The sequence below is a fragment of the Hibiscus syriacus genome, unplaced genomic scaffold (genome assembly GCF_006381635.1).
Source record: "Hibiscus syriacus cultivar Baekdansim isolate YM2019G1 unplaced genomic scaffold, ASM638163v2 tig00110840_pilon, whole genome shotgun sequence".
In the NCBI taxonomy this organism is placed as follows: domain Eukaryota; kingdom Viridiplantae; phylum Streptophyta; class Magnoliopsida; order Malvales; family Malvaceae; genus Hibiscus; species Hibiscus syriacus.
In genome coordinates, this window is record NW_024062887.1 from 961,795 (window position 1) to 985,434 (window position 23,640).

At 33.5% G+C, this 23,640-nt stretch overlaps 3 protein-coding genes across 4 annotated transcripts; all 3 read right to left on the minus strand.

Annotated features, from left to right (window-relative positions):
* Positions 1–2,012: 2,012 nt before the first annotated feature.
* On the minus strand, positions 2,013–4,608 carry LOC120143250. Its single transcript, XM_039157621.1, has 2 exons — positions 3,548–4,608; positions 2,013–2,496 (listed from the first exon to the last, which is right to left on the minus strand). The coding sequence occupies exons 1-2, from the start codon at positions 4,594–4,596 to the stop codon at positions 2,013–2,015; spliced, it is 1,533 nt and encodes a 510-aa protein (XP_039013552.1). The 5' UTR covers positions 4,597–4,608.
* A 6,985-nt stretch (positions 4,609–11,593) lies between these two features.
* Positions 11,594–14,920, minus strand: LOC120143298. Of its 2 annotated transcripts, none has more exons than XM_039157656.1 (7): positions 14,671–14,920; positions 14,496–14,576; positions 14,200–14,376; positions 13,332–13,502; positions 12,832–13,044; positions 12,663–12,751; positions 11,594–12,434 (listed from the first exon to the last, which is right to left on the minus strand). In XM_039157656.1, exons 1-7 carry the CDS (start codon positions 14,762–14,764, stop codon positions 11,787–11,789), a joined length of 1,473 nt encoding a protein of 490 aa, XP_039013587.1. In that variant the 5' UTR covers positions 14,765–14,920; the 3' UTR covers positions 11,594–11,786. The 2 variants fall into 2 exon arrangements, with proteins under 2 accessions (XP_039013587.1, XP_039013586.1); XM_039157655.1 differs by having other exon boundaries at positions 11,594–12,440.
* A 6,966-nt stretch (positions 14,921–21,886) lies between these two features.
* Positions 21,887–22,710, minus strand: LOC120143300 (protein IRON-RELATED TRANSCRIPTION FACTOR 2-like). The gene is made up of 3 exons (XM_039157657.1): positions 22,573–22,710; positions 22,178–22,498; positions 21,887–22,075 (listed from the first exon to the last, which is right to left on the minus strand). Exons 1-3 carry the CDS (start codon positions 22,708–22,710, stop codon positions 22,007–22,009), a joined length of 528 nt encoding a protein of 175 aa, XP_039013588.1. The 3' UTR covers positions 21,887–22,006.
* Between the last annotated feature and the right edge of the window lie 930 nt (positions 22,711–23,640).

Here is a 23,640-nt window from a genome sequence, read left to right on the forward strand (position 1 = left end):
TAGATAAGATGACATAACGCGCGCGCACACAATTATCACTATTATCACAAAATAACAAAATTATTACTATTATTTTAGTTTTGCTAATGATGATAGTCAAATGTGGCTTTAGTATTAGCATAATAGTAGATAAGATGATATAATAATATCAACTTGGCAACTTTGAAGGATCATAGTGCGTCAACTTGTAAGTGAGTAGCTTTCCAAAAAGATGATTGCAAATATTGGATTTGCCAATGAAATAATCGACTACCTTGCCTTTAACAATTCACATGTAATCATTGTTTTAACAACTTTATGTCTAGATTCTATCTCTCAAAGAAATTTAAAAGGGATTGTCTTTTTTAAGTAAAAAAATTATTTTATTAAGATCAAAATAAGGATACATCACTTTGACAAAAAAAAACTCATTAAATAAAACCTAGCTCTAAAATGGAGGAAAAAGATTATTCTTGACAAAGGCAAACCAAACGAGGAGACCAATATGAGACCTGCACCAAATCACCGAATAACAACCAAACCCAACGGTGATACTCCAACTAAAACTTACCATTACAGTTAGACAAACAAACAACTCCAAGTAAGCAAAATCACATACCAATTTAATAAAGAACATCCAACCCCAATGTTAGACCTGCTGCAGAATCAGAGAGAGAAACTTGCCACACACCATAAAATATTAAGATGAGATTCAAAGCAAAGCTCGTTGTGTGCTATGAAAGCCAAACATTATGAATCATTGCTATCAAACTTCTCCGCAAGCCTGCTGAAATAACACAGAAACTAGCACCAACAGGCACTAGAACACTACCAGACTGAACACACCCCAATCACATCAATCCCGCACACAGAAGTCAACCCCTTCAACAGAGAGCAGTTAAGCTACACGCACAAAATTCACATTTCGATAAATACCAACTTTAACCAAAGCATCCGCTTCTATATTAGACACTCTTGGTATTTTCCTAACGAACCAATTTTTACTATAGATGACCTCGGACAGTGAACTGACAAACGAAACAAATGGCAACATCGATTTCACATGGTCTAATACCCAATCAACCACTTCAAAACAATCACATTCAATAATAAGGCAAAAAATAATTCACCTAGTTAATAGCATAATTAATTACTAACAATTTAGCAAGGGAAACAGAACCAGTACCTCCTGAAGCCGAGAATTCCAAAAGAATAGACTCGTTACTATCTCTTAGGATGCCACCTAGACCACACTTCCCATGAAAATGATTACACGCTCTATCAATACAGAATGACAGAAAACCAGACAGAGGAGGCCTCTATTTAACCATTGCGATGTTCGAAGCTAGCGAGGCAATGGAATGAGAAAGCAAGGATAGATCAACCATAAAAATATACACAGGAACATGATAGTTAGGGAATTTAGCTTTGAACCACCACACTAGTCGAGACTTAACAATAAAAAAGATATGAGCTAGATAAAAAACAACCATTTTAAAAATAACTTCATTCCTCACAAGCCAAATAGACCAGATTACCACTGGGGGAATAAGGTTCCAAACAACTTCACAATAAGGTGAAGGAAAAGATCCCTTCCATGCCAGTATGAACGATTGAGGAGAATTTTGAAAAACAAAAGAGAATCCTCAAAAGGACTCAAGCGTTGTGAGAATGCTGCCATGGAGGCTAAGAATGATGAAAGCTCAAATGAAGGAGGAGGAAACTTAAAGATAGAGAGATGACAAAATGAAGATTTTATTGATCATTGAAGAAAGTACTCTGCCTACAATCTAATATAAGTCTGGCTTATATAGCCCAAGTAACCAACAACTATAACAACTAATAACAAGCTAATAACAAACCATAACAAACTCTAACAAGCTTTGACCATAACTACCAAACACCGGAGCAAGTGAAGAAGAGGTGTTCAACTGACTCTTCAAAGGCCTTACAAAAAGGGCAAAGCATATTATTCTCAAGCGGCACACCCCTCTTTACCAATTCCTTTTTAACATGAACTCAACCAAGGAGAACTAGCCACAAAACAACTCAACTTTAGGAGGAGCAATACCAAACCAAACAGTGGATTTCCAACCAATAATAGGACTATTCAGATTGTCAAGGAGCGACTTAACAGATTTAACAAAAAATCGACCATCATTTGAGCCTTTCCACAGCACCCATTCCTCATCTAAGTTAGAACCTCTAAAATTAGCAAGGACCCCCATGAATTCTGACCATTGAGCTTGCTCCCAGTCGAATAGCTTGCGGTGCAACTGAATGGACCACAACCATTCCTCGGGACCTCTCGAATCGAATTTAGAAATAGGCCCCGACTTCACTCTTGCCAACGAGAAAATTCTTGGAAACTTTACGGATAACGAGATTTCACATATCCACAAGTCACCCCAAAAGGAGATAGAGTCACCATTACCAACTTTTATTTTGGAGGATAACACCAACTCATCAGATTCGAAGAAAGATTTTAGAGCGCTTTTCCAAAACCATGATGCCTTCCTATGCGGCTCAGCATGAGGGATGAGGGAATTTGCATCAATTTAATACTTGCAAGCAAGAACCTTCATCCAAAGACTATCTTTTTCCGTCCCGAATCTCCATATCCACTTCCCTAAAAGTGCCCGATTAGATTTTCGAAATGAAATAAGACTACATGCCTTTTTTTATATTTTTTTTATAAAAGTTGGAGGTCTCATTAAAAACTCCCTTCGTATTCTTCCACATACTAAGAAGTATGTTGAAGAACATTGGAAGGAAGAAAAGAGTGCCTCATAATTTATTAAATAGAATACCAAGTACATGTGAAAACACCGAATACCCTCATTCGGGAATATACACCATTACAAAAAATCATATCACCTAAAAATCTCCCATCGTCAAACAAAAAGCCCCAAAGACGGTAACCCGATTTCTAAAATACACCTCAAGTTGTAAAAAAACATAACAAACCATAACAAGCTAATAACAAACCATAACAAACTCTAACATTCACTCTACTTTTCCACCTTTTAATTTTCTTCAAAATGAACTTGCTATTAGAAAGTTGATCAAACAAAGAGTGCAAACTTAATAAGCTGGAATTTAATCGTCTTGTCGTCTCGATGAACAATTTACCGGAAAAATTCTCTTTCACCTAAAACATCTTCTTTGTTCAACTTTTCTAAGCTTTTCTTCTTCTTTTCAAGAGTTTTTTTTTCATCTTCACTGTTCTTCCTCTTCACTTATTGGGACTTTTTTTTGTTGGAAGCAAGGCGGTTAAGCTACGAGCTCCCGGATGCAATCTGAAGCCTCTCTTGGGTAAGAAAACATCATATTTTGTCTGGTTAAGGAAGACAATGTTGTTAAACTCTTAACCCTCCCCATAGATTTTCTTCTATGGTAACTTGGCTGTTAAGCCTCAAAGTTCTATGTCAAACTTTGGAGAAGAAGTAACAACTGATGAATGATACTCTATGAACACCTTAAAGTTGCTATATGATTGGAGAACCGAACGGAAAAATGCATAACCAGCAAAACAGTAGATGCACCAACTAAACCACTCAATGGTCACCTTAGAATCAAACCATCAAGAATTTGTAGCAGCAAAACCACAATACGAACGAATAACACGAGCAGTAGTGATCCAAAGCACCAAAAACGTATAAGGCTAGCATTTGAACCCATATATTGAAGTAATAAGTAAAATGCCAGTGGCACCATAATTGCATAACCGTATATTCCAGAAGCTGCTACATTTATATAGCCAACATCAAAGCTCCAAGAAGTAATGCCATCGACATGTTTTTTCATAAGGTATGTGGCAAAGTTTACAAAGGAAGAAAGCACGAAGACCAATGTAGTTGTGATCCAGATATTCCCATACAGATCAAGGTTAGCGTCAATCTTACTGAAAAAATCTCCACCAGTAGGATAAAATGAACTGATCAGCATGTTTATCACAACATCTGTATCCACGTTAAAATATTGTGTGTATGATGAGATATTAAACACTCCCTTCCAGTTGTTTGGTGGCTGTTGTTCAAGGCTTCCAGTTGGAGCTTCAAGAGTTTGATAACCTTGACCTCTACTTCCTCCACTGCCATTATTCGGAGGGAAATATTGAATATTCGCTTCAGGAACTGCAAATGAGGCCTTCTTTTCTTTATTTATAATAGATGGAACTGAGCCGAGTAAATGTCTGGTTGGAAGATTTGAATACGACGATGAATCATCCATTGCAAAATAAGAGATCGAATCAAGAAATGAACAGAAAGTGTGATTTTCTTGATGAAAAATTGGGGAAAACGATGCGCTTTGCCGTAAATCGGAAGCAACGACCTTCTTGATGAGGTGATACAAATCCTTAAGAATTTCAGGGGCAAGACCATGGGCCTTAAGGATGCGCAAGATCTTGCTTCCAGTAACGCTCTTAACCTGAGCAATACCATAAGAATCACTAAGAATGACACCAATATGAGATGGGGTCAAGCCCTTATTTGCGAACTTGTAAATGTTTTCCTCAACAACTTGAGAAGAGATCTTGAGCCAGCTTGGTGGGGTTCTCTTATAAGGCAGAGCTGAGGCAGAAATACCTTTACCGCGACTGTGAATACGACCCATGGTAACAAAGGATTTTCGATGAAGAAAACAAAAAACAAACAGACGGTGAATACAGAATGACGGTGGTTGAGGATTCGGTTACTGATCGATGTTTAGAAAGAAAACAATAACAAATGCAAGCGGAATAAAGATTGCCGCATGATCATCGATGAATGATACCATGTGAGAATGCTGCCATGGAGGCTAAGAATGATGAAAGCTCAAATGAAGGAGGAGGAAACTTAAAGATAGAGAGATGACAGAATGAAGATTGTATTGATCATTGAAGAAAACACTCTACCTACAATCTAATATAAGTGTGGCTTATATAGCCCAAGTAACCAACAACTATAACAAACTAATAACAACTAATAACAAGCTAATAACAAACCATAACAAACTCTAACAAGCTTTGACCATAACTACCAAACACCGGAGCAAGTGAAGAAGAGGTGTTCAACTGACTCTTCAAAGGCCTTACAAAAAGGGCAAAGCATATTATTCTCAAGCGGCACACCCCTCTTTACCAATTCCTTTTTAACATGAACTCAACCAAGGAGAACTAGCCACAAAACAACTCAACTTTAGGAGGAGCAATACCAAACCAAACAGTGGATTTCCAACCAATAATAGGACTATTCAGATTGTCAAGGAGCGACTTAACAGATTTAACAAAAAATCGACCATCATTTGAGCCTTTCCACAGCACCCATTCCTCATCTAAGTTAGAACCTCTAAAATTAGCAAGGACCCCCATGAATTTTGACCATTGAGCTTGCTCCCAGTCGAATAGCTTGCGGTGCAACTGAATGGACCACAACCATTCCTCGGGACCTCTCGAATCGAATTTAGAAATAGGCCCCGACTTCACTCTTGCCAACGAGAAAATTCTTGGAAACTTTACGGATAACGAGATTTCACATATCCACAAGTCACCCCAAAAGGAGATAGAGTCACCATTACCAACTTTTATTTTGGAGGATAACACCAACTCATCAGATTCGAAGAAAGATTTTAGAGCGCTTTTCCAAAACCATGATGCCTTCCTATGCGGCTCAGCATGAGGGATGAGGGAATTTGCATCAATTTAATACTTGCAAGCAAGAACCTTCATCCAAAGACTATCTTTTTCCGTCCCGAATCTCCATATCCACTTCCCTAAAAGTGCCCGATTAGTTGACTCAAAATCGATGAGACCAAGGCCACTTTCCTTAATCGGGAGGCAAAGAATGGACCATTTAACCCAATGTATCTTCTTCTTATCCAGGGACCCACCCCAAATGAAATTGAGACAAGATTCACCATCCAAGAAAGAATCTTGTTATTGTTATATATATAATTTATTTTTCTTAAATAATTTTTCTAAATTTTCATTTATGTAGGCACATGACTTTTTTAGTATGAAATGTTAATATATCGTAACGTTTCAAACTTAAGTATCAATATTTATATGTTCATCCAAGTCTATAATAAGTTAAGCGGTTGATTCAATTGGTTTGATAACTTTGAACTTGGAGAAAAGAGTTGCCTTTCCAAAATCCTTCTTCTAAGAGTTGTGAAGGTAAGCTTCATATTTCAGTTTTGCATGAGCTTTATGTAAAGTTATGAAGCTATGTTATTTATGCTCGACACAATAGTGATATCATGTATTGTATATTATGTTAATGAAAATTGCATTGATGTAGGAGCTATATCTAGTTTTCCTTTAATTATCTAAGTTTAATTTTAATTAACTGACATATATACTAACTGACAAAAGGAAATGAGTTAGTATGTCAACTCGGTTGCTAATTTAATTTAGTTAAAATCATTTCTTGTTTGGATGTATAACTTCTTGCACTATTTCACTTGATATTATTGAGCGTGGATGTTTTAAAATATTGAACTCAATTTTCGACCTTGGGCATCAAACGTTAGGTTTAAGATGTTACAATGGTGATTAGATACTATGTATAAAATAATATGTTTCTTTAATACAACTGTAAACATCACTTGACGGTTAGCAGCCTCATTTTGTCTCTCAAAACTTTATTTTTGGTGGACAGACGAAAGATCACTGAGAATTGGCGTTTTACATCCAAATTCATGCGTGAAGAAAACGGGATGTCCCACTTTTCTTCTTTTTTTCCTGTTTTGAAGGCCGATGATTGCAACTGTTCCTTTTGTCATGCATGTGGGATTAGAGCTAATTGACTTATTTAACGTTAATTATTGATTGGTTAGGAAACTCAACAGTAACACAATAAATCAGACATCGACACCTCAACACAAGCTGGTCTGCTCGTGAACCGTATCAAATCAAACATTAGGGTTTGCCCCTTTCTTTTGAGACACTAAAAGAAATTATTATGACATTATCTTTTTGATCTCAAATGTTTTAATTTAGGTAAAGAGTCTCTTATTTTGGAGCGTTTACCATCTGTTAACGAATAATTTTTTATCTTAAAATAAATTTTAAATGTCAAAATACTAAAAAAATGAATAAAACCCCAAAATGACAAATTAATCAAACATAAAAAACATGTTTTATTATTATAATTTTTCTCTCGTTTGAATATCTATCTCTGACTACCCTTTTTGATTCATCATTTCACTTAATTAATTATTTTTCTTTTTAAAAAGAGTAAAGCATTAAACATAAATGTTATGTTGATATTTATTTATATGATTTATAATTAAATGTAAATAAAAATATTTTACATTAAACGAAAAATAATTTAATTAAGATCAGATCAATTTGAATTAACAGAACTAGTTTGAGTTGAACTTATAATCAAAGTGAAGTGGCAGATAAATCTTTTGGTGTAACATGAAATTATCTTGTCGTGAAAAGCTCCTATTAACTTTTTCAAAAGATTTTAGGTCTCTCAAAGTTGGTACAACATGTGAACCGGTTCTAATGCTTGTTGGAGCTATTTTTTATGTTTTAACAAAACAATATCAACAAATATAGAATATGGTTGAAATGGAGATCTAAAAAGAGTCTAATTTCTAATTTATTAATAAAATGGTGTTGATATATATATATATATATATATATATATATATATATATATATATATAGTGATGGATCCAAAAAAAATTTAAGAGTGAACATACACATATTAAAATATAAAATTTTTATATGGAGTCAACATAATAAAATTTCAAGGTGGATATAGCGTATAAAAAAAACTAATAGAAAATAGTTCAGATTTCGTACACTTGAATAAGTCATAAATCCACTTCAAAAAAAAAAGTATACATCAATTACATTGAAAAAAATATAATAAAATTTTAATCAAAATAAAACTTAGAATATTTAATATAAATTAAAAAATCGAAAAATTTGTATTTGTTGATACGAATATAATTGAATGAAGGATGGTATTAATTTTCACATGGATGGCCAAATTGGCAGTTCCGGGAATTGTGGGGGACAACAATGGTCCTCTCTCCCACTTGCTAATAGCCTGTCCGAAACAGACTGCTCCTTCCTTGGTCAGGACCACACTCTCCATCTTACAATTACAACGTTATTTGGCTGTTATTGTGCCCTTCTTTTCTTTCTTTCTCTTGCTATATAATTTCAGTTTGTTTATAAATTCATCTAACTTTATTTTTAAATGACGTGTTATCATTTGGTTTATATAAAGTGTATAATTTTATGTATTGTAAGTATATCAAATTTTAATTTAAAAATTCATTATATAATATTATAATAATATAAATGTTAAAAAATGTTAAATCATCCATTGGAACCAAACGACCTCGGTGGTAAAGGAATTGTTGTCATTCCTTAAGATCAATGGTTCGAAGTTAGAACACCAAAAGTATGAGCATTCAATATAAAATGATTGAGAGTTAACTTTTAACAAAAACTACCTTATACTTACTAATTACCTTAGATTAGTAAAAAGAAAATGTCAAGTTATCCAGAATTAATAATATAAAACACACATTTCACTATATATTATTTAAAAAAAACAAAATCAACGTACTTTAATACATTATTTAAGAATATAGATGAATAAAAATAAATTTAAAACCCTGGAAACTTAATATTATAACTATGGGACGTTCGCCTGAACCTCAATTGATGTGCGGGGAATAGTCGTTTGATTGATTTTTGGTTTGATGCTTGGTTAACCTATTGCGGTTCACTTATCAATCATGTAATCGTGATTGGGGCGACTGATTTGCATATGGTTACGGTGGCTAATATGGCAGATGATTGGGGTAATTGGTGTTGGTCCCTCTTTGATCATCTTCTTCCTTTAAGTATCTTACTAAGAATTGCGGCTAAGAAAGACCCCAAATCTTAGTTTTGCAATGATGATGTGGGATGAAAGCTTCGCGAGGATATATGTTTCACGATTAAATCTGCTTATGGATATTGTGTTGGCCCGTATTCTTCGGCTGAAGGAAACGTTTGGTCAATTATTCATCATTTTCAAGGTCCTCAAAAGATTAAGAGGTTCTTGTGACTTGTGTGTCATGATCGGATTATGACTAATGTCGAGCGTGTGCGACATCATCTTACCCTGTTTGTCCTGCCCTAGTGGAGGATTTGAATTTCTTATTCAGGCTTTGCCCTTCTCTCCTTCTATTTGGGTTGCTTGTGTTCGGCAAGATCGTCTTCAGGAATTCATCTCGATGAATTTTCAAGATTGGTTGGCATTGAACCTTGTCAATGTTCACGCTTTTATTGATATGCTGATCATTGGGATATTTTGTTTGGTTCTATTTTCTCGAACTTATGACTTTACCGCATTTGATTCTCCTTTGACAGGTATATTGTTCGAGCTTGGCATACACGAAATGAGTAACATAGCGTGAGATCTCGTTCGGGGTTTGGAGTTTCTCGTTGACAACCTCCTCCTCTTGATTGGTTGAATGTCAACAGGGATGAGGCTCAAGCGGTGGCGTCGAATCAATCTACGTGAGGAGGAGTCATGGTGGCAAGTGGAGGTTAAGATTCACTAATTATATTGGTATTTGCTATGTCTTAGAGGCTGAATTATGGGGGATTTACTTGCGAATAAGGTTTGCTTGGGGACCTAGGTGGACGGCAGCTAATTGTCTGAGGTTGATAGTTTGGAAGCTCTTAAAGTGATCCGCATGGCTGGAGAAGGTCTTACTCGTTTAACGACCTTTGTGCATGTGCTTGAATTGCTGCAGTTTAACTGGACAGTGCAGTTCCAGCATGTAGTTCGTGATGGTAACAAAGTTGCTGATTACTTGACGAAGTTAGCAGTTCTCGAAGTCTCGGTCGTTTTCACCTTTACTGTTCCCCCAGCGAAGTGCTATCGCTTCTGCAGATAGATTCCAGCATCAGTGCTTAATTGATTTATCTCTTGTTTAAAAATAAATAACTACGCAAATTTTGTTGCTGATAAAATAAAAGCAAGGGGTTATCGACATCAAATATTGAACAGTGTGTCCATAAAATATTACAAATTCAAACTTTGAAGGCAAAGAGTCTGCTGATCCATTGGGCCGATCCCTTCAGCCTAAAGAATATTAGTTTTTAGTTTTATTCGGATGCTAGTCATTTCATAAAACATTGCAAATGTTACATTTTTTTTATTTTAAATGATTTTTTAAAATTAACATAATGTGAAATGTTTATAACGTTAAACACCTAGATCATTAAAAAAAAAAGTAGTTTGGACACATATTCATTATAGTAAATAGAGCCACTAAAGTTTAGTTTGGGTCGTTGTCGGTTCGGGTAATGAGGAGGGATGAGATGAATTTGACCACCGAGTCGTTGGCCGAGTTAATGTTGATGCCTTTGGGGTATGGGGTTTTGATGAGTTTTCTGGTGAAACAGTATTTGATGGAGAGGAGAGCTGTGATGCCACATGATGTCACTTTGGTTGGGTATTTTAATGGAGAAAAGGGAAACGAACTCGCCGGCACTGTTGAAGTTTTCTTTGATGAAAGGGGTGCTAATGCTTCTCCACCCACACCTTTGCCTCCCAACAATTCACCCTATATCTGTAACATGACCGTCACAAAGCACCTTAGAAGGTACATTTGTTTATTTGTTTTCGACATAATGACAAATCGAGTCTTACTTTTTTATCTAAATAACTATGTTAATTTTTATTTTTAAAAATATTTTAATTTTAATGTTTCAACTTTTAATCGAAATAATACATGTTAAATGAAAATAGTCGGTTAATAATATCAACTTATATTGTTAGTATGGCGGTTTTATCTATACTTAATTAGTAACTTTATTTAAAGTGATGACTCACTATATTCCACATAATCAATACCTAAATTTAAATCTTATTACTTGAATGAGAAATACATTACTTGTAAACGAATTAATGTAGTTTCAATATAATTCACATTTGAAAATATAAATTTGTACATGTTTATATAAAAAAGTGTATTTGCCTTGCTTCTCAATTTACGTTAGTTTTTAATTTTAAAATCTAAATAGTGAAACGTTAGCTATGATTAGATTTGCATTAAGAATAATGAATAAAAGGTGTGATCCAAAATGAACAATGAAAATACTAAAACAGCAACAGTAGCATGGGCAGGGTAGAATTTAAAATTGGAAGGAAAGGAAAGGAAAGGAAAGGATGTCGTTTCACATTAATTATAAATATTTTCATTTGTGTTCGGATACTTGTTTGTTTGTCTGTGTGGGATAGTCATAGTAAAGTGATCAAAATTAATATGTCCTTTCAATTATTTAATAATAACCCCTTCCAAAACACTCGAACATCCTCACTTACTGTTCTATGCAGTAAGCACACAACATTATTTTATCCCCCCCCCCCCACATTCCTTAAAATAATACGAAATTACGCGCAGTGCAGTGCACAACCCTAAAAATATATATACTTTTATTTAAAAATAAACTGATAAAAGGAGCGATATTCTTTTTAGATGTCTTAATTTCGAGTACCTATATTTATATTTATAAGGGATTGTGTTGTCAATGGTTAAAAGGAATCTCAACACGAACGCTTAATATATAGATATTTTGAAAGATGAAGAATGAATGAGTGAAAAAGAAAGTTTAACGAAATTATAATGGCAGTAGCCTCACAAAATTTAGGCCGGCTGAGAGTGCAAAGCTTAAGCAACACTGAGCTGCTCCAAAACACCAGACACAAATCTTAACTAGTATTATATCCCAAGTTTTTTATGGACCAACATAAAGCTTTGAATTGGGGCAACAAACTCCAAAATCTCTGTTGTGTAATTTAATAGCCATAACTGCAACCCGAATTTGACCAGAACCGGAAATTGTGACGATCGTAATCGATCGGCCTTACAACCACTGCTTCTTGCTTCCCATTTGTATCTTGAACTGCCCCGAAAATAATCTCATTCGTTTTCTCGTCACTTTGTTGATAGTAAGTATGCGGGGCGGATGACTGATGGCGATGATGATGATGATGATGCGGTTTCTGCTGCTGCTGTTGCGTATCAACATCCCATCCATTGTAGAAGGCCCGGCTTTGACGCAACTGATGGATTTTGTCTGCATCTTTAGACATGAAAGGGTATGTTTTGTGTGGAGTCGGGGCTCGGGTATCGATTGATGGGGGCTCATCTTCGTCGGGTATCACAAAGCTCTCTTGTGCAGGCCATGGCATTGTTCGCTTCAGTTGTTGCTGGTGCTGGATCTGATATTGATAGCTTACCGACTCATTTCGAAAACCGGGGAAAACGCCTTTCAAAATTTCCAAAGCTGAGACACCACCATTGACAAAAAGCTTCCCCAGGGATCCAAAAAATCCTTCTTCTTGCTTCTCTTGCTCGTCCTGGGTTGGAATTAAAGGCGGCCTGACCGGTTTCAGGGGTTGCTGATATGGACTAGATACAGCAGCATTTACTTTAACTGAATCCTGATCCTTCATGAGCAATAGGAACAAGCATTAAAAAATAATCACCATTTTATAAGATGTTGGAACCTAAACTAGTCAAGTTTTGATCATAGGGCTAATGTTTGACCGGAATAGTTTCCGAGATGATATCTTTTATATACAATACTCAGCCAAAGCTCAAGTTAAAATATTCTAGAGGAGAAACATATGTAAAGAATTTATATATAAACAATAACACTGAATACTCACATTCTGGGTTGATACAATCGTGCCCACTCTACGTTGCAGCAATGCTAGCATGTAACCGAAGAAGCCAGCAGCAACGAGAACGGCAACTCCTGCAATGACAGATGTTATAATGTGTAAATCTCCAATATCGGAAACTAATATAAGATCATATTTAGGTGGATTTGTTTACCTAGAGGAAAATCACTTCCATACTGATAGGCACAGTCATCAAAATGTAGTTGAATCTCTCTAATCGCTTGGTTTCCTCTATCTATCACGAGAAGAGAGCAACTGCTTCCGACATAGACTACATCAAAATCATTAGAAAACTTTGCATATTCACTCGGTCCATCTACATGTCCCCCTCCCCGACTCAATTTCCCACCAGCAATTGTTGTAATACCTGAGGAAGGTTTCGTTTCACTCATATTAGCAATTCTTCGAGCATTTTAAGACATTACAAGAATCGAACATGATGACAAACACTACGCTTGCCAAAGAATGATCCTATAAATAACTTTGAGCATAAAAGAAAATACGGTGTCTGTGGCAAATGTTTAGCATGCAGTATAATAGAGGCACAGAAGTAAGATGCAAGGAGCATAAAGGATATAAAACGTACATAGTTAAGTCAAAATAACAAGTGATTGGGATTCGTCTTCCGGGAAACTCAGTAATTACATTGCTTACCTGAATCACTTATCTTCCTGATTGCCATATTCATAGTGTCTGCAATATAAATGTTCCCTCTGTCATCTACTGCTAGTCCTTTCGGATGGTTCATCCTTGCCTCTCTCAGCTTGCCATCTACATGTCCAGGATATCCTTCAGGGGATCCAGTAACCAGCCTCGGTCTACTATCTGTATTTCTCCAATAATTTGAATGACATACTTACAAGAAAATACTCGTCCATGGACAAATCTTCACAATAGCACGACTGCAGAATTGAATTGGTGAATACCATAGATCCATAACAGTACAAGCAATCAATCTTGACAAGATTATAAGCATGCAGTACAGAGAGAAAAGTACAACCTAATAAGAATGAAACCGAGATGGAGCACATAAGTTAACATTCCATTTAACTCACCAAATGATAGAAATGCTCTAAGTTCAAACTAATCAATAATTTTACAACTCGGATCTAACTTCTGAAAATTTTGAATAAATTAAGTGAAAAATGCATTTGAATAACATTAAAATGCTCGACGGTAGAAACAACTTGCTCGAACACTAACAAGGCCATCAAAATTAAATATTCGACTCAGCACTTGAACAATGGGGAAGGTATGCCAACTCAGCAGAACATGCAATGCCATTTATGAGCCAAGTTCAGCAACAAGGCTCACTGCCAACAGATGCAAATACCTCATTCATCTCCCACTAATAACAAGCCTCGGAACATTCAGTAAGCAAAGATCACACTGGAAAACCAAAGCATTAAACAAGCGAGGCGAACAATTCGAATAATCAAAGGCAAATGCAACAAAAATTAACAAAGCCAAGTAGCCAACCACTTGAATAATAATACTATAAGAAAGAAGAAACCCAGCTTACACAGAGATAAAGAGCTAGACATCCGATAAAGGTTGCTATTAGCAGAGTCCAGAATCAGCATATCCCCACTGGGCAAAAACTCAACAGTGTGAGGCTCAATCCCAAGCTTACTGCCATCAAACACAGTCTCCACAGTGTATCCACCCTCAAACTTCATCATCGGACGGCCAGTAATTGCTGTACATGCATAAATCCCATGTAGACCACTACATCAGATGCTAATCTCAAAGCCAAAAGAAGAAGAAAAAGGAAATGTGGGTTTACAAATCTGAATTCTATTAGTCAGAGATCTTAACCTGTTTTGGTGGTAGCTTTGAGTAACCATAACCATTTCATAGAAGGAGACAAAGCATTGGAGAAGAACCCACTAACGATCTCTGCAAGAACAAAAACAGAATCAAGCTCGTTAGCCATTAGAGCTAAGGATTTAAGCTTAAATCTAGAAGCAGATCAAAATCAATGCAAGCTTACTTGCAGGTGAAGAAGCAGTAGGAGCTGAAGTGACACCTCCTGAAAGAAGAAGCAGAAAAAATGCAATACCCAAAATCAGCGCATTCTTACCCATTGCCAGTTTCACTCAAGCGCGCGCAAGCGCGCACTCACACAAAACACTGCAGCAAAGAGCTCTTAGATATGAAAAGATATTCAAGCATTACACGTTGAGAATAAATGCAAAACCCTATTTGGAATCTGGATCTTTTCAGAAGAAGTGAGGGGGTGTTCTTTTCTCTCTCTTTTGTTTAGTGGCAATAAAACAGATGGTTCTTTTTCTTGGTTTTTTTTTTTTTTTGAGAGGGTGAGTGTGTGAATGGTAGTGTGGTGTGTAGACGAAGAGGAAAGGGAAAGAGACAAGAAAATAAGAAAAAGCAATCATAAAAATCAATAATAATAAATTAATAGCAAAGTAAAAGAAATAGCTAGAGCCTAGAGGACGTGAATAGCACAGAAAAAATTAACAATATATATGTATCTAACTATGTGTTTTTATTTAGGAGCCGAGCGTCATAGTAACAATGGTAATGGTATGAGGGTTTAATATTAAATAATTAAAATTTATTTTTGAATGTATATTATTTTATATTTATTTTAGATTAATAAAAAAAATTATATTCTTTTAATTTTTTTAAAAAATATATATATATATTTTTTAAATTTTAAATTTAAATAATTACATATTTATAGGGTGCATATTATTAATTTATTAAAAACTATTAATATATATTGTATTATAATTATTTCGTATTAAAAAATATTGATATTTCCGTGATTAAATTTAGTTTTTTTTATTTTACAAGTTGCCACTCGGCCTTTAACTATCCTGTCTTTTTTATTGTATCAAGCTTTGCACTTCTTGTGGCGGCTCATTAAACTTAATTTGATTATTATTATTATTATTATTATTGATATTTTTTGAATTAATTATTGATATTTAATCTATTGATCAATTAATCTAAATCGGGTACTGCAGAGCCGAGGGCGATCTTCCCAATTTAGTTTGCTCTATTTGCAAACGTTAGAGTTCAAATTTCTGACATTGCTTAAGGAATTTAGTGTTTTATATTACTGAACTAATTGATTGTTGGTTATTATTGATATTTTTAGATAGACTATTATTATTGATATTATATGTTTATATATATAAGGATGTAAAACGAAAATCTGATTCGTATCATATTAATTAATCTACGAATTTTAATGACTTATTCGTATTAGAGTGATAGTAATAACATACATTTTTCATAAAATTATAATAATTTTAAAAATATAATTTAAATGTATTAGATAATAAATTTTTATAAATTATAAATCTAATATTGGTAGTAGCTATAAAGTATGAAGAGGAGGAACTCAGGAAAAGAAAAAAAAATGCTCCTAATAGATTTAGAATTCATAACCTAAAAAATACGAAGGAATAAAAATAAACAATTTGATCCACCAACTAAATATATTTATTTTATGGTATAATATCTTTTAGGGTAAAGTACACAAATGATTCTTTAATTACGGTATTGTTTTATTAAGTCTCTTGACTATTAAACTATTAAAAGTTATAAAATGATCATTTGACTATAGAATGTTGCTTTGTTAAGTCCTTCGACTATTAAAAGTTACAAATTATTCACTCGACTATTTATTATGTTTCAAACTCATCTTTTTCTATATAAAAATTTATTATTGTCTAAGCTGGATGTTAACATGATGACTGTGATATGATAGTTGTTTAAGATACTAAGATTAAATTTTATCGTATCACATCTAGCAAATTAATATTTAACTCAGATTACCGTCAATTTTTAACGAAAAATGACGAGTTTAGATCATAATAGATAGTCGGGAAATCATTTTGTAACTTTTAATAGCCGAGAGACTCAACAAAACTATATTCTATAGTCAGAAGACCGTTTTATAAATTATAATAGTCGAGAGACTTAATAAAATAATATCTTATAACCAAGCAAAATTTATGTATTTTACCTGTATTTTAATCTTACATATAAGATAAAAAAAATCATTACGTGTTCTTATTTTATTTCTCACCGAAATCTTAGCTGTTATATATATAATCATTTGATATATTACTAGTAAATTTTTATCTTTAAAAATAATTTTAATAGGTTTAATATATATTATCATTTATTTATTCACTTAAATATTAACTAAAAATATTATTATGTTAATAGAGTTTAAAAATGTCATAAGTAGAATTAGATTATCGATATATATATTTATTTTAGTCATCTTTATTTTTAAAATACTATATTATGACACATGATAATCATTGAATTCGTCTAATTTTGTTGATGAAAGTGTTTTTTTAATATAAGCTATTGATGGAAGTTTTAACTCAAATGATTGTGTGTAGAATATTAATCCTAATTAAAAACATGTGATAATTGAAATATTCATAAATTTTATAGTAAAGGTGAACAAATAAATTGAATAAAATATATTTTTTTGGTAATTTGTATATTTTATATCACTCATATTTGGTATCCTATCAAAATGATATATTTAAGTTGATTCGTGTATATAAACATATCTCATATTTGGTATCCTATCAAAATGATATTAAGTGCGAGATACAGATTTTTTTTATTTATTCTTAATATAATTCTCTAGTAACTTACGTTGAGCATTAATTTTTCATTTATAACATAATCATTTTGAGCATATGATATATCATTGTAAATGTTTTATAAAATATAATATAAAACCATGATTTTATAGTTCAAATCTTAACCTCAAAATTCTTAAAAATATATATTTTCAACAAGTTTCAATCTAAGTCTTTTAACCTTTTGATTAAATGAAAAAAAAATCATCCTATAAATTAGTTATTTAATTTAAGACCAACTAAATGAAAACTTTTACCTCCAAAATTAGTTTAACCAAAAAAAAAAGATCTTTCTTGGTATATTAGCGTTAGAATTAAGCATCCTAGCAGGCGTTTTTCCAGAAGAGGATAAGACCACTAACCAAGAAAACAGCAGCGGGAACCATGTGTAATTAAGAGGAAATTAGACACTAATGAGATAATTAAATTAATTAGTGGTCCTGTCCAGCACACCAGAAGCATCTCCTGTATTGTTCCGCTGAAACCACCTGACATTCTTTGTTTTTTATGGACTAACCCACCAGAATAGTAGTTCAAATTTAGGGTTTAGGGTTGTTTCAATTTCGTGGTTGGGGTTGGGTGAATTGAGCCATGCACGGACAAGCCACGCTATGAGTCTTAATGGCAGATTCATTAAGAAGTGACTTTAAAATTTAATTTTTCCCCACATAATTCTATATTTAATCGATTATATTTAGAGAAAATAACTTCAGTGGCCGAAAATGCCTTATAATATACGATTTTAATCAATTTTTTTTGTATTTGCGAAAATGACCAACAAATTCGCAACGCAAACTCTAATTTCGCAACACAGTTTCCAATTACGCAACGCGAATATGTAAATCGCAACGGGATTTTCCAAATTCGCGTTGCGATAGTTGTGTTTACCTATATCGGTAATTAGAGTTGCGAATTTGAAAATCGCGTTGCGAATTTGAAAATTGCATTGCGATAGTACTATTTACATTACGATAGTACTATTTACATTACGATAGTACTATTTACATTACGATAGTACTATTTACATTACGATAGTACTATTTACATTACGATAGTACTGTTTACCAATATCGGTAATTAGCGTTGCGAATTTGAAAATCGCATTACGATAGTACTGTTTACATTGCGATAGTACTGTTTACATTGCGATAGTATTGTTTACATATATCGGTAATTAATGTTGCGAATTTGAAAATCGCATTGCGATAGTACTGTTTACATTGCGATAGTATTGTTTACATTGCGATAGTACTGTTTACATTACGATAGTATTGTTTACCTATATCGGTAATTAGCGTTGCGAATTTGAAAATTCGCAAGGTAAACAATACTAAAATTCGTGTTGTGATTTAGCTATTCGCGTTGCGATTTATCTGTTCGCGTTGCGAATTTGTTGGTCATTTTCGCAAATCCAAAAAAAGTTAGTTAAAATCGTATATTATAAGGCATTTTCGGTCACTGAAGTTATTTTCTCTTATATTTATCCTATAATTTTATACCAATATTCATTTTATATAAAATTTGGGTAAATTACAAATTTGGTAACTGAAATTTTCCTATTTTACTCACCATACTTTCAAAATTTTCAATTTTCTCACTCAACTTTATGGATTGAACTTTTTTTTGTCACTCCACCGTTATATCACACTAACAACTCGTTGATGTGGAGTATTTTAATATTAAACATGCCACATCGGATTTCAACATAATAATAATACGGGTAAATTATAAATTTGATAACTGAACTTTCATATGATTCCTATTTTACTCACTGTACTTTCAAAATTTTCAATTTGCTCACTCAACTTTATAGATTGAGTTTTTGGCCGGGGTAAGACGAACGGATGCGAGGTGGCCGAAACACAAGTTCGAACTTCTTATCCAACTGTTGACGACGGAGGCAGCGACGATGAGAGGGCAAATCGACTTGGTTTTGGTCGGAAAGAGGAGAGGATTTCAGCAGTGGCGATGGTGAGACGAACGGACGACCTGGGTGGTTGAAAATCAACAAAAAACGATGGGAAGCTTTGGTTTCCCGATGAACTTTCGATGGTTTCTATACGATGAACGATAGGGAGCCTTGATGATCGGCCACCAGGGTTTTGGTCGAGATGGTCTGATGCTCACACCAGTACTGACGGTGACGACAGATCATCGAACAATTTCTTATGATTTTACGATTAACGGCGGGCTTTCATCATCAGTGAAGGGTAGGGCTTTGATTGGGAGGCGACACCGGTGCTACTAGAGGTGGCGATGCGAGCTACCGCTAGCTGGAGATGGGTTCAACGATGAGGGCAGCGGTGGATGATCGTTGGCGATGAGAAGTTTAATAGCAGAGTGACAAAAAAAAACTCAGTCTATAAAGTTGAGTAAGTAAAATATGAATTATACGAAAGTTCAATTATCAAATTTGCAGTTTACCTTTTATTTTATTTTTTACCCTATCATAGCATTCGTGGCTTTTAACATTTAAAAAATTATTTCTCTGAGCCACGTCATAACGGCATGAGAAGTTTAACGGCGGAGTGAACAAAAAAACTCAATCTATAAAGTTGTGTGAGCAAATTGAAAATTTTGTACGGTGAGTAAAATATGAATCATATGAAAGTTCAATTACCAAATCTATAATTTACCCATAAAATTTTTATGTCGTTAATATATAACGTATGCCTATTTGAATCCGCCATTGAACACATTAGATTTAAACTGTTTTTAAGTTGAGAAAATCCTGCTAATAATTTTATTTTTATTGAAATTTAAAATATGGATGGGTAGGGTTGGGCTGACAAAGTGTTCCCATTGCAAGTTGTGAAAAATGAATGATGGGCATGTGAAATACGGATAGCTACCAAGTTGAAGTTGGTGACTTTGCTCTCATCTTTCAATTGTTCAATATGCCTTTTTCCATCATCTCCTCTCACTTCCCCCATGGAGTCATTAAAATTTTTTCATATCACCTAAACAACAAATTGCGTTGCATTAAAAATTAGGGTAAACTACATAAACAGTCCCTAAATTTTTATGCTATTTTCATTTTGAGTATTGAACTTTTAAAACCTACAATACAATCAATACACTTTATTTCAATTTCATCATAATCGCAATCATAACCTAATAAATTAACCCGCTAGGGTTATTGGGCTAAAAAAACCGATTTCTACTTGTAATCATGGGCTCAGATCTTATTAATTTGACGAAGCAGCCGAAAGAGCCCAATGCACTGGTAGATTGTCGCTGGGTTTATATCAGACAAAGGCTTGGGTCAAGCTGCTGGTTTGGGACAAAGGAAACAGACCAATCCATAAATCCTATTCATCTTATTTTTAAAAAAAAAAAATCATCATTACCGACACAAAAATACATGTATCTCACGAGTTTAAAATTATTTAAGGAATATTATTATTTTTAAATGTAACATCAATCGACAAAGATTGACAGTGTGGGCAAAGAGATTCAGAGAAATATGACGGTCAACAAATCCGATTGTGATACTAAAGGAACTATTAATGCGAGGAGACTTTAGACATTAAAAAATTAAATGAAATAATTTGAGAATAAAAGAAAATAAAATTTTATTATAAACGATAATTTACTAAAATAATTCATTTTTTTATTAATTTGAAATGATTACAAATTTTAGTATATATTTTAAGTACTCTCAATAGTTTAACAATGAATATGAAAATATCCTTTAGTCAATGATACTCAACCTCAAAAATTTTGAATATAACAATAATTTCTTTAACTAATAAAACAATTTAATTCGCGTAGATTATAAAATAATTCTCAAATAAATGTAATTTTAAAAAAATCCTCTTGAAATATTAATTTTTGCGCTGCAGTTTAATGTAGAACCAAATCGCAAACCGCCAATTCCTAAAACTAAAACATATAATAGATTATGGACCACATTCGTTGCATTCAACGAGGGCAAAACAGCGTCTTGCTTGTGGAGATTTGCTTTGAGTTAAATTCATTGAATATTAATTAGCGTGAAGTACACAAATGGTCCTCAATTATATGATATTATTTTATTAAGTCCTTCAATTATTTAAAACTACATAATAGTCTCCGATTATAGAGTATTTCTTTATTGAGTTCCTCAACTGTTAAAAGTTACAAAACAATTCCTTAATTATTCACTAGGTTTCAAACTCGTCATTTTCTAATAAAAAATTTACAGTCATCTGAGCTGAACGTTAACATGATGACTGTGATATAATAGTCATTTTTATCATATTACGGCCAGCATGCTTACGTTCAGCTCAGAATGTCGATAATTTTTAACGAAAAATGACGAGTTTAAAACATATGAATAGCCGATTGATCATTTTATAACTTTTAATAGTCGATGGACTCAACAAAGCCAACTCTATAGTCGGAGAATCATTTTGTAACTTTTAATAGTCGAGTGACTTAATAAAATAGTACTCTATAGTCGGGGGACCACTTATGTATTTACCCTATTAATTATTTCTAATTAAATTTAATTAAAATTTAATTAATTAAATTTAATTAAATTTATTTAAAATTTTGATTTATTTAAAATAAATATATGAATACACTATATTTATATAAATAAACCACTAACGTATTAAAATAAACATTTTTCTTATAATTATGACACTAAAAATCACTACCAACACCGTAGAAATACACAAATTTTCTCTTCTTAGTCCTTAGTTTGCTTCAATAAACCAACTTCTCCAATCTCTGCTGAACTCTTGAGGTTGCGATGCCAATTCTAGGACTGATTGGCTGCGGGAAACACAAAAAATGTACGCAATAAGAAATATCACATTTTTTTTGATCCTCTAAATGGATCAAAATTCAATATATTGTTTTACGAATGAAGTGTACCTGACAATGAATTGAATATATGATCCTATCCCCGGCAGTGAAGTTTGCAGCAGCTCTGACAACTTGTGCTCCTTCTTCCATGAGGATTTTGATAACGTGGGATAATTGGGACTTTCCTTTCCACTCCAATATCAGATTTACTTCCAGTGTTGCATCCAAATCTATTATACTCATAACTGGAGGGGATATCCAACTTGAACTTCTTTCGCCTTTGCGGTGCTTCTCTCCTAGTCTCCACTTCATTTGCTTCAGTTCTTCCACTCTATTCCGCAGCTGCGTCACGTATATGGTTGTTTGTTCTAACACTTGGTGATCCGACATCTACGATGATTAGTTTGATCCCATTCAATATTTTTGGTACTAAAACCCCCATGATATTGTGGTGGAGTACGTACCTTGGTTGGTTGAGGAGGAAGGAGGGAATGGAGGTGAGAAAAGAGTTGCCGCAAACGCATTCTTCCTTCTCTCTCCAGGCAAGTTCGATCCATTCTGGACAATGAAGCAGCAGCAGCAGCAGCAGGAGAAGGTTCCATGGCTCCTCCATCTTTTCTTTACAAAGCTATCAATTATATATATACAGAGGAAGGAACTTAGCAAAACAAACCATACTGCGTCATGGTTAGCAATGATAGGTCGTTTTTTTTAAATTTTATATTTTTATATATTTAATTGATTATTTATTTTATTTTATTTTAAATTTCATAAATTTAGTTTTTAATATAAACTATGTATCTGTTCCCCATAAAACAGAAACGCAGTGATAAAAGAAGCGAGTTGAATTTTCTTGCCGTTTTTTTTTGACCTAGTACAAACGCGAAAAATATTGAAGCGTGGGGTTTACTAGATGAGCTTGGGTTGAGTAATCCATGGTTTGAGTTTGGAGGGACCAAACGTTTGACTAAAGATTGAGATATGAATCAGAGGTTAGTTGAAACGATAAACAGTCGAATATATTTAAATAAGGTCTTATATTTGAGTTTTTATGGATATAAAAAAATTTTATTAAAAAAATTATCCATCAAAATCAAGTGTACGATTAATGTCTGTACGAAATCTTAAAATTAAAGGGCAAAAAAAAGACTAAGACATGAGCTCGTAATTAGTGTCGATAAAAAAACTTAAAATCAGTCTAAGGGGTATTTAAAGTACAAAATCATATATTTATTTAAGATAAATTATTTTGGTTAAGATTTAAATGCTAACTTAAGCATTTCGTTATAGGAACTTTTTTTTTGTGAATTAGTAGTATTTTTATTTGTGTTGAATAATCCATGGTTTGAGTTTACGTTCTCCTGCCGTTTTTTTGGACCAAGTACAAACGTGAAAAACGTTGAAGTGATTCCCGTCGACAGCTAACGTGATTGTCGACCGACTCCCTGGAATTTTTTTTTTTATGGATTACTGTACGCGCATATGATATTAATAATATTAATAACTGTATATGATTACTGTTCAACTATGTA